This window comes from Mus pahari, chromosome 2 (genome assembly GCF_900095145.1).
Source record: "Mus pahari chromosome 2, PAHARI_EIJ_v1.1, whole genome shotgun sequence".
Lineage (NCBI taxonomy): Eukaryota > Metazoa > Chordata > Mammalia > Rodentia > Muridae > Mus > Mus pahari.
Genome location: NC_034591.1, coordinates 37,456,496 through 37,468,506, shown reverse-complemented (window position 1 = coordinate 37,468,506; position 12,011 = coordinate 37,456,496). Strand labels below are relative to the sequence as shown.

The window sequence follows — 12,011 nt, the reverse complement described above, 5'->3', positions numbered from 1 at the left end:
AAATGCTATCCTGAAAATCCCTTATACCCTCCTCCCCCGTCCTGCTCCCCAACCCACCGACTCCCACTTCCACGGCCTCTGTATCAGCTCCTGCTTCCTGACCTGCTTGAGTTCCAGTTCTGACTTCCTTTGGTGATGAACACCAATTTAGAAGTGTAAGCTGAATAAACCCTTTCCTCCCCCCCACCAAAGAATATGAAATGAATATTTTATAAGTACTGTACTTATGTATGTTATTTGCTCATGCACCACAATAAAAATAGTTATAATTATATTGGCAAAAAAAGAAGAGAGAGAGAGAGAGAGAGAGAGAGAGAGAGAGAGAGAGAGAGAGAGAGAGAGAGAGAACTGACAAATGGGATCTGATGAATCTGCAATGCTTCTGTAAGGCTAAGAACATAGTCAATAGAACAAATAAGCAACCTACAGATTGGGGAAAAAATCTTCACTAACCCCACATCTGATAGAGGGCTAATATCTAAAATACATAAAGAACTCAAGATGGAAATCTCCAAAACACCAAAGAAGCCAGTAAAAATATGGGTATAGAACTAAACAGAATTCACAACAGAGGGTTCTCACCCCATCCTTCCCCACCTTTCCTCTGACATTTATCCTTTTTGGTATTTTCTGAGATTTCTGTGGCTATGGCTCACTGCCTCACAATACTTTTGAATAATTCTTAGTCCTCATTGTTTCAAAACAGCTCTTTTTATAATAATCTAGCATTTTCATTTCAAAATGAAACTTGCATTACCGTTTCATAGCTAGTGGATATTCTGTGTTTTCAAAGAGCTGCCTATTTTTCTTTGCACCTTAGTATTTGAAGCACTTACTAAAGCATCCTTTCTTCTAGATCCTCTCCAGATGTGTTGTATCTAATATGTCCACAAAAGGCATTCTTCATCTTGTGGTAGTGTTTTGGTCTCTAGAACGTTTTTCTTGTTTAAATTGGAAAGTCTACTAGTTGTTTTACATCGTCCCATGTCCTTTCATGTGACCCAACTACCTCAGCCTCCTCAGCATTTCAGCATCTCAGCACCTTCAACACCCTTAGCATCCCCAGCCTCCTCAGCTGCCTCAGCACCTTCAGCTCTCCAGCATCTCCAGCCTCCTCAGCCTCCTCAGCTGCCTCAGAATGTTCAGCTCCTCAGTATCTCCAGCCTACTCAGTCTCCTCAGCACCCTCAGCATCTTCAGCCCCTCAGCATCTCTAGCCTCCTCAGCCTCCTCAGCATCCTCAGCCTCCTCAGCATCCTCAGCATATTAATCATCAGTCCTTTAAATCCCTAGTAGGCATCTCAAACTTCTCTGCTCTGAGTTTTGTTCTGATGCTTCTTTGAGACGTTATCTTCAAACTGCATTTATTTTTGTTTGTTAGTGCTTTTAGGCTTCTATTAAAAGCAAGACATGATGTGTCAGACAAAACCCAAGTGGTAACCCCCAAATTGTGATAAATAGGCCTTGGGTAGTATGATTGTGAGACATATGGGAATGGATGTTTGCTAAATTTATTTGTAATATTAGAACATTGGGAAAATATGGTTAAAACATAGTTTAGAATCTTGGGAAATCTGATCCTTTGATTATATTCAGCCACAAAATTTCCTTCCTTTGCAATGGCCTAGTGATGATCCAGCAAGACACATCTCAAACCATGTCAGCTGTGGCATTCCATGTAAATGATGGTAGTCTATGCCTTAGCAACAGGTCTGTGGATTCCAAAAGCTGGGCTCCTTACAGCATTTGTGCACACTGTGATCTCATGACCCATTTCTTCAACCACTCATGGCACACACAATCTTTCAGAAACCTTCTATGTCTCTTCTCTGGTTGTGACAGGAGTCATGGTAGCAGGGTGACCAGCAAGAAGCACTTGGTCTTTTCCTTTAGAGAAGCTTCCTACCTTCATGGCCATATTGAGACTAGACTAAGCCATTTGAACTGAGACACAAAGGCACTCTCCCTCCATCTTCTATATGTGACTTAGTACCCACATGCTTGACTCTTAAAAGCAATACTGAACAGCAACCTATAATTCAACTTACTGAATATCACAAAATATTGGAGCATTGAGTGGAAGGAATCAAGTAGATCCTTTGTGGTTTTGGAACCCAGGAATTTTAAGTATTTTGAGTGTGTCTTAGCTGGTGTTTCACCCTGAGCTGTTCCATTGTTTTGGTATCAGTCTGTGACAAAAGTCAGCCATTTGGTGGGAGTCCTGTTATCACAGTTAATTGGCTCTTCCTGTGAGCTGGAAACAAAGACTTTCCTGCTTGGTTTAGTGATGATTTGGGGGGATTCTTGTTATCACAGTTAATCAACTCTTCCTGTGCCCAAGAAACAAAGACTTTCCTGCATGGCTGACTGATGAGCAGATAGCATCCAGGACAATCCCCACCATTGTCTGTCAATCCCTTGTAGTTCTTTGTGGCCAAGTACTCAGATAAGAGTCGGACTTGCTGTGAATCTTCGTCTGTCATTATAGAGTGGCTTCTCTAATGACACAGATTTGTAATATTGTCTCCAGTTTTACTTCCATCTCACACTCCTTTTCATTTTCCTTTTATGTAAGACTGTCTCTCCATCCAGTTCCTGGCTTATAAACACAACCTCTTCTAAGATGCTCGAAAACAACAACAACAACAACAACAACAACAACAACAACAACAACAAAACACTGCTTTTTCATGCCATTATGATTCATTGCATCTACTACTCAGCCTACTCAGAAGCCAGTGTCATTATGCTTAGGGGGCAGGCCACATGTCCTAATTATTTCTCCTACTTTCTAAGGGCTACAGGCATGCTATTTACTGTGTCTGAAACCCAGTGACTGTTAACATCATACCATGGGGTTACTAAGGGTACATATGTCCTGGGTTCTACATAAAGATAGAAAAAAACATCAAAAACACTACATGCAAATTGCCTATCCCAGCACTTAGTACCTAGTGCTTGGCTTGCTATTGTGGTTGCAGTGTTGCTGTGGTTAAATTAGCTCTAACTTATAGATGATGAAGTCTAAAATCTCTGGGGACGCATGGAATATTTTTTGTATTCTTGATAACTCTTGGAAGTATGAGGTTCAATAAATATGTTTAGTGTCAATGAATGTTTACGTTTAGTGGAAAATGAATTAGTCAATGAAAGGAATTCTGATTCTAGATGTTTTATTTAAAACATAAGATATGGCCCACTTGTCAATACAAGCTCTACCAGTACACACCATTCATTTGACTATGTAGTATGAAAGATAGCTCAGAACTGTGAAACTGAAAGTATTCTTTATAATGTCCATATTATAACTATATGCAGAGATGTTAGGATCACCTAAACATCTACCCTTAAATGGCATTTTAATGAAATGTTATTTTACAGCTTTAAAGCTCATAGTAATATAATTAGTAATATGTGTAATCTTTATTACCAGTCTTAATCTTTTTTATATGACTGAAAAATTATTTTATGGTAGTACAATTAAAATAATACTAAAAATGTCAGCATAACAGAATTATACTAAAGTAACTACTACAATATTGTACCCCAAACCAGCTAATTTAAATGCAAAATACTTTCTACAGGCTATTTATCTGAGCTAATACATGGTAAGGGATTTAAGGAGTAGTTTGTGTAATGAAATAAAAAGAAAAATAAGCACTGTACAGCAATCTTTGCTATTGTTTAACATGAGGGAAAATTAAATAGGTTTATATATAGGCCACTTGAGGAAAATGTATTAAAAGCCACACCACAGCATAGTAAATATAAAGGCAACTGGCAGGCAATACTCCATTTAATAGGCTTTTATAAATACTCTATTTGTAGGTTTTTAAAGGGAGACTTGAGGTGCTTAAAGCTGTCCTTTTTACAAATTATGGGATAATATGAACTATGACAACCAAACCGCAAATGCATATAATTCTTTTGTTAAATTCATTCCTCGCCACATTCACATATGTATATAATGTGTTCTGGTTACTCTCCCCACCCCTTCCTTCCATCCTCCAACCCCTCTCTTCCCTACACATCCTGTAACATTTTTATGTGCTTTTGCTTTGTTTGGGGACCCAGTGAGTGTAACCAGGGCCATCTGTGTGAGTGGGAATGCCCAGAATTTTAATGGTATATTTTGTAAAAGGGATTTCAAAACACAGTTGTTTAGTTGGCACACAAGAATACCATTTTTCACAGTGTTTTTTTTTAACCTGTTGATTCATGATGATGCATACTAATGTGTTCTCATTATTTGGTAGAACATAGAAAAAAATTTAAAAGATTTATAAAGCAAAACTCTGCTCAAACTAGAAGCACTGAAAAATACAGAAAAGTGGAAAAAAATTCACCCAGGATTTTATCACTATTAAAGTATCATGCTTTAACATTATATCTACTTCGAATTTCTGCTTCCTTGTGAAAACTTTTTAGATTTTCTTAATAAAACCTTTATTGTTCATAAGAATCCAATATATAATATAACAAATATTCTACCACATATTATATAATACACATATATAAATACCACTTATACTGTTGAATATGCTTTCTTTACATGTGACATTTTAAGACTTCTTTGTTAGAGACTCAAATAGTATCAGTGCTTTTATATTTACCCCTCACTGTAATAGATAATTCACTCTGAAAGCCTGGCTAACATTTCATTCCTTCCATGAAACTTTAACTCATTACTTAAAATCATCAGATCATTAAAATCCTGTCACCATAGGACAGAAGCATCAATATAATCTTAAAGAATTGGGATTATAGTATGGATTATAGTGTTCTGATTCCTTTGCTGGAAAAAAAAACAGGTTTATTACACAGTGTTCTACATTTCATTTTTTTTTCCTGTATTTGTAGGTCCAGGCACACTTAGAAACCTCTACGAAGCCTCATCTACAGAAGGCTCAGACACAGCAAGTAACTCCTTTCATGACCCTTGACTGTCGGGTATTCGACCAGACACTCAAGAGTGCACAGCCTCCTGCAGCCAGCTGCATGCCTCTGGCAGAGCATGGACCCATGAGCCCAGACAGTGATGCTGGCTGTTCAGGAAACCCATACACAAATCTGCTGGCTCTTGGGAGAGAAGATGGTGCTGCGGAATGGCACGTATGTTCAATGGTTGGATATAAAGTCTGTCATTAGTACTAGGAGGTGAAGTTAAGAATTTTGCAGTAAATACTTCAGACAAAAGTGTGATGAAAGAAATGTGTTTATAACTAATTGATCTGTAATTATTAATCATAATATATTAATTATGTATAATAAATTGTAGCTGCTCATTTTAATATTAAATTAGCTAATTCATTTTAGTACTCAACTAGTTATCAATGATCCACTAAAAATCCTATGAATTTAGAAGATTTAATTCTAATAGTAAAGGTTTGGACTTTCTGATTAACTTGAGTTGAATTTATCAGCATCTTACATAGACCAAAGATTGAAACTGATAGAAGTTACTTAAAGAACACAAATTTTGTTGTCTAAAAAAAAAATGTTCATTACAATAAAATTAATTTCTGTTCCATTACTATATTAAATATTCAAAGACCTATAACTCATTTTAAACTTGATTTTATATATATATATATATATTTTTTTTTTTAAATAAATTCTACCCTACCACCTACTAAATAATTGATATGAAGTTAAGCTGAGGCACCAAATTAAACAAGAATGGCTAGCTTAGTGAAATGTGATTTGCTTTAAATGAATCTTCAAAAATACTGAAAAATAATTACACGAAGTAGAGAAGGACTAGAACTTGGGAAAACTTTAGTATTGTTTTAAAGAAAATCTATGCTAACAAGAGAGCTTTCTTCTCTTTTCCCTGCTTTTCCTTGACTGATTTGATGGAACTCTGTTCTCTAACTCCCAAATTATTCTCCTGCAGTCTAAACTGCTTGTGAGCATCTTTGGTCCTCAGGTTGACTTTTTTTTCTAATATTGAATTTGCAGCTTCAGAGAACAAAAGCAGGGGACTCGGGCTCCCATTATTTGAATCCAACGTGGAGAAAAATATTTTAAGAGATAAATTTTATGTTAACTTGGAAAGTAGAAAAGAGTGAAGATCCAATAGATTATTCACTGAAAAATAAAATTATCACACTCTAGGATTCTCTGAAATCCAAAACAGAATTCTGGTCACTGTGTGTGTGTGTGTGTGTATTTACTTCAACATTTTAGTAGTGGATATATATGCATATACATATAAACTTTCAAAAGTGTATAAACATATTCATATATTTGTATATATGTACATATATACATATATATTCACATACATGAACATATATGTGTACATAGATAATATTCATGTCTATGTATATGTGTATGTTTATGTCTATATCCATATCTCTATATATCTATACCTATGGAACTTTCAGAAGTGGAATACAGAGCCAGCTTCTTTGTTCACTTCATGAAGAGCACTAACTATATCTAATGATGAGAGCTGTCTGCACAGTACATATTAGAACTACACCCAGTACAATTTATCTTTCAACTACTTCTCCCAAAGTTTATTTTCTTGTAAAGATTATTGATTTTCCACAAAACAAATCCCAACGGTAATACCAACTTATTATAAGTAAAATCTCAAAAGCAGTCTTTTGCCTTATGTAGGCAATATATATCAATCCTCTGGGCTTGCCATAGAGCAAGCCTTTTTTTATTCCTCAGGTCACACCTTGTCTTTGCCATTATAGTAAGTTCATACATATATGGGCAATATGTGTCCTGCCTGTCCTTTCGGGCAGTACCGGTGAAGGGGAGTTGCATAGCTCAGAAGATGTGATGGTCTCAAGGAGTTCAGCTATCTGCAGGCAAGATGAAAAAGAGCTGTGGACATTTCCCATTTTTAACCACTACATTAGAAGCTATCTATATGAAAGTGTCTCACAGCCACTGTGAATGTCAGTTTAATCAGAGTTTTGTTTAGTATGTAAGAGTTGTAAATATGGTCTCTGACCTGCATTTCTCATATCCACATTTGACAAATGCTGCCATCATCCACACACACACACATTATCCGCAAGAGCTAGAACATTTCTTTTGTGGTTACAAATATTTACTAATATCCTTTGTTTCTTGGAGTCTGTGTCTCAAAGAGGCTGTAAAGGGTGTGTGGTCTCTTAAATGAAGAGTGGTTGTTCACTTACATTCATTTAGACTGAAGATTTTAGTTGTGCTTTCATGGTTTATGCTTAATTTTTGTTGTTTGACAGAGTCTCACTATATGGCTTACACTGGCTTTGAACTTTCTTCCTTCCTCAATCTCTTCAGGGCTAGAACTACAGTAGTTGCCAACAAACCTGGAAGAAGAGCCGGTTTGATTTTTGTCTTTTAAAACTTCCGAACTCAGTGGCATGATCGGAGGTCAGAGATGGTGGCTATTGACATTTATTCAGTTTTATTCTTTCTTTCCTTCTAAGCCTATCACTCCACTAACCCAAGGGAACAGTTCAGTGGTCTAAACAGTAATGATAGTATCACTTGATAGGTCTGTGAGTGTGTCTTTACATTAGATGTGACAATTGGAATTAGAGGTAATTAAGAAATTAAAGGTCTCTGGGACAGAGATAGGTAACAAATAAGAGAAGGACTTCGTAGCATATGCCTGTCTAAGATGAATTTGACATTCATACTTACAAGAGTAACAGGAACCTTTCTATTATTATTTATCATTCCTGTCATTTACTTCTCAAATGACAACCCCCTTTCCAGTTACCCCTACACAACCCCTAATCTCATCTGCCCATTCAACCCTCCCCTACCTACTCATCCACTCCTATCCCACCACTCCAGCATCCCACTATTCTGGGGCATCAAACTTCCACAGGACCAAGAGCCTCCCCTTCCATTGATGTCAGACAAAGCCATCTGCTACATATGTATCTGGAGCCATGGAGCCATGTAGCCCTCCCTTTAATCTCCTTGGTTCATGGTATAGTCTCTGGGAGCTCTGGGTGGTCCAGCCAACTGACATTGTTCTTCCTATGGGGTTGCAATCCTCCTCTGCTCCTCCAGTCCTTCTGCCAGCTCCTTCACCAGGATCCCCAAGCTCAGTCTGATGGTTGGCTGAGAGCATCCACATCTGCATTGGTCAGTTGCTGGCAGAACCTTCCAGGGAACAGCCACACCAGGTTCCTGTCAGCAAGCGCCTCTTGGCAACAGTGTCAGGGGTTGGTGGCTGCAGACAGGATGGATCCCTAGGTAGGGCATTCTTGGATGGCCTTCCCTTCAGTCTCTGCTCTATTGTTTGTCCCTGTCTTTCTTTGGAATAGGAATATTTCTGGGTTAAAAACTGAGATGGGTGGGTGGCCCCATCCCTTGACTGGGGGCCATGTCTATCTACTGGAGGCGGTCTCTATAGGATCTACCTCCCCTTTCCTGTGCATTTTGGCTAAAGTCATCCCTGTTGGGTCCTGGTAGTCTCTCACTTCCCTGGCATCTGGGAACCTCCAATGGCTACTCCTCCCAGATTCTCATCATCCCTGCTACATATTTTTATTCCATTTCCTGTCTTGTCTGTACCTCTCTCCCATCCCCTTCAGTACCTGATCCTGCCTCCATCCCCACTTCCTTCCAGGTCCCCCCTTTCCTCCACCTCCCTGGATCATCTTGTTCCCCGCTCTATGCAGGACTGAAACATCCACATCCTGGTCTTCCTCCTAAGCTTCATGTGGTCTGTGGGTTGTATTGTGGGCATTGTGAGCTTTTGGGCTAGTATCCACTTACCAGTGAGTGCAAACAATGACTTCATGAAATTCTCAGGCAAATGGATGGAACTAGAAAATATCATCCCGAGTGAGGTAACCACACACAAAAGAACACACAAAGTATGTAACAAGAGCCTTTTACACTAACTGTTGTTCCTAGCCTAGACTTCATTTAACATCTCTGTACTGCTTGGTGCCTTACCATATGGGACCATACACAGCTCTCTAGAGGTCAGGCCTTCTGTGGGAATATCCTAATAGAGTCTCTTAATTCAAGTTGACCAACCACCTTGCTTAGAAGAGTAATGGGATCGGATGTTTACTAGTTATTTATTTTTATTCCAATTATCATTTATCTCAACTCAGCATTCACACCTTCAGTTTGTATATACTAAGGTTTCCCTAAAGGCAGTACAATGGAAAGAAGAGAACTGGAGCATTCTTGTTTCCTAGTTTCATTTCTGTCGTTGTGATGAAATACCCCGATAAAAGGAGAGCAATAGTTGTCTTAGCCCACAATATAAGGTTATAATTCACTATAGTGGGGATGGTCAGATGATTATAAATTGAAATAGCTAATAAAGACATATCCAAAGTCAGGAAGAGACAGAAAATACATACATGCTAGTGATCAGTTCACATTCTCCCTTCTTGTATAGTCCAAGATCCAGGTTATAAAATGCTATCCACATTTAGGGTGGATCTTTCCACTGCAATTAATGCCATTAAAGCGGAACCCTTTACAGGCATGTCCATAGCCCTGTCTGATCTAGGTAGTCCTTCATATAGAGGTGATTGCTATGTCAACTTGACTACCAAAACTATACAAGTATACAGGAAAAAGAGGAATAGAAAGAGCAGAAGAGAAGCACAAATCTTTCTAAAAAGTTTAAGCTTCTAAAAAAATCCTACCTCATCTACTGATTATTTCTTAAGCAATCTTTGCATGGAAAAGGAAGCTTTCGATGGGAAAGAAATGAAAATGCAAATCAGGATTAGATTGAGGTTAGACCTGTGCATCCAGAGTTCAGAAACTCAGATCTATCTCTGCCAGTCAGTAGTTATGTAATCTGGGAAAAGATGGGTGATTTACTTTTCATTTGATTTTTCTCCTCTGTATGATGAGGGCAAGTACAGAATTCACTTTATGGACTGCTGTGCAGCTCAAATGATCAGGATATATGCCAAGCACTAGATGCAATACCTGGTGCATCTCCCAAGCTACGCAAGTGTGCGGTGCCATTGCTGGTTAAGGGGTTTGTGTGTGTTGCTCATTTTGTCACTAGTTATAAAGATGAAGAGAATGAATGGTATGTATTCATATAATCTAAAAATCATATAATCTAAATTTAGCACTAGTCAGCTAAAATTTCATCACTGACCTTCGAACATCTACAAGATAATTTTAAAAATAACAGAATGATATAGAAGTCCTCATGCTAAGGCTGTGGACTTTGGTTTGAAGCACTTCATGAGGAGCACTCTGTTGATATTCAAGCTGATGTCAGAGAGTGTGCCCAGGGGCCCCTGCAGAGTCCCCAGGGGCCCATGGAAGGTAATGCAGGAAGGCAGCCAATCAGAGCCTCACATTCAGCTCTCAGACACTCTGGACTCTGATATACTCATCTAAGTGTTTGAAAACTTAAATATGCAAAGTAAGCTTGTAGTCTCCACTAAAGTTCTTTGTGATTCCAAATTAAAGTACCACTTTAATTGTTACTTACAGCATTCTGATCGCACCGTATTCTACTAGATGGAGATTGTTGAGGATATAGTCAGTATGCAATGAAAGTTTTTAGGAGGAAAAAGCAGAACACCAAAAGAACAGGATGTCCAGACCCCAAAAGGTCAAAAAAACACAATTAATCAGTTCAGCAAATAAAACAAAGCAAGCTTGTTTCACTAGAAAATGGTGCTTTCTTCTGCACTTTTGAAATAGACAGAAGACAGCAAATTAATATTACAAAATACTTTATACAAACAAAAGATTAATAATATTGAGAAATATTATAGGGTTCCACTGTTCTCTCTCTGTGTATCTCTGTACATGTGCATGATTATGTGTATACCTCTCTGTATGTATATATGCTTGTATGTATGTATTCATGTATGTACTTTTGTATCATCTATCTACCTATCTATCTATCTATCTATCTATCTATCTATCTATCTATCTAGCTAGCTACCTACCTACCTATCTATCAATCTATCATTTTATACTTGTATTCAAGTAACTGATTATATATCTAATCTCTTGTAGTATTATCCAAGAACAATTTAAGTTTGACATTTCCTAATTGAAATCTTGCTTATAATCGAATAACTTCATGAGGTCCTGATTCAGTTTTGACTCTTTCAGTGAGATTAGTAGATTGAGATTCATAGACTTTTCTCTCTTGTTGAAGACAGAAAAATTACTATGATAAAATATGAATTATTTCTGAGCTCATATTCAGAGGTGAACAAAAGGGAGAGAGGCCCCATCATCTTAACATAGAAGGAATTATGTGTTGAAGTTAGTATTAATTAATTAATTCCTGGAATCATTCCAAGAAGGGGTGTTATCTTATCTTTTATTTGATTACTTCACTCATCATCCAATTATTAGTTTCAGAAACGTTTTCTCTAAAGTTTGTACATACTCTGTCCACATATCTTGAAGTATCGTCTGCTTTGTTTGAGAGTTGAGATCCTTTAGAAATCACGAGAGGGAATATAGAAGGCTTTCATTAAGCTGTTGCTTTAAAGATTTGGTTTGGAGTATGTGAGTGACCACATTTTGTAGACTGAGGTCAACAATTTATCAGTGAATCATTTAGTCAAACAATGGTAAGATAAATGCATGAAATTCAAAACCTGAGAAATAGTCTGTGAAATAGAAGCATCCATTTCTTCCTTACTAATTCTAAATAGACTTTCTATCTAAAGAACTTCCTCCTTTTCTCTAGCATGCAAGACTTCAGACATTACAATTGACTGAGTATCACACAGACAAGGTCAAATGAGACTAAACATCGGGCAGGTGGCTCTCTCTCTTCATAATAACATTTCTAATTAACTTAATTTACTTTTGTTGGCTTTTCATGGAAGGAGTTCAAGGGTTGTTATTTTAGCCCAACAAGGATTACTGAGTGTCTACACTGAGAAATGACAATGACCTGCCAATTTCTATGTGCTCTGGATAGATGGTCTCCTTTACTAGGAATTGGTTCCTATGTAACATCTGTACAAACTGGAAAGTGAAGAGGAAGAGGAGGAGGAGGAGGAGGAGGAGGAGAAGGAGAAGGAG

At 37.7% G+C, this 12,011-nt stretch overlaps 1 protein-coding gene across 1 annotated transcript in view; it reads left to right on the top strand.

Annotated features, from left to right (window-relative positions):
- Positions 1-12,011, top strand: part of Tfec (transcription factor EC) — a 62,561-nt gene that overhangs the window by 22,415 nt on the left and 28,135 nt on the right. The window contains exon 2 of the mRNA XM_021191330.1: positions 4,860-5,111. Coding sequence (XP_021046989.1) covers positions 4,932-5,111 — 180 coding nt within the window. The 5' untranslated portion in view covers positions 4,860-4,931. The remainder of the gene's footprint in view (positions 1-4,859; positions 5,112-12,011) is intronic.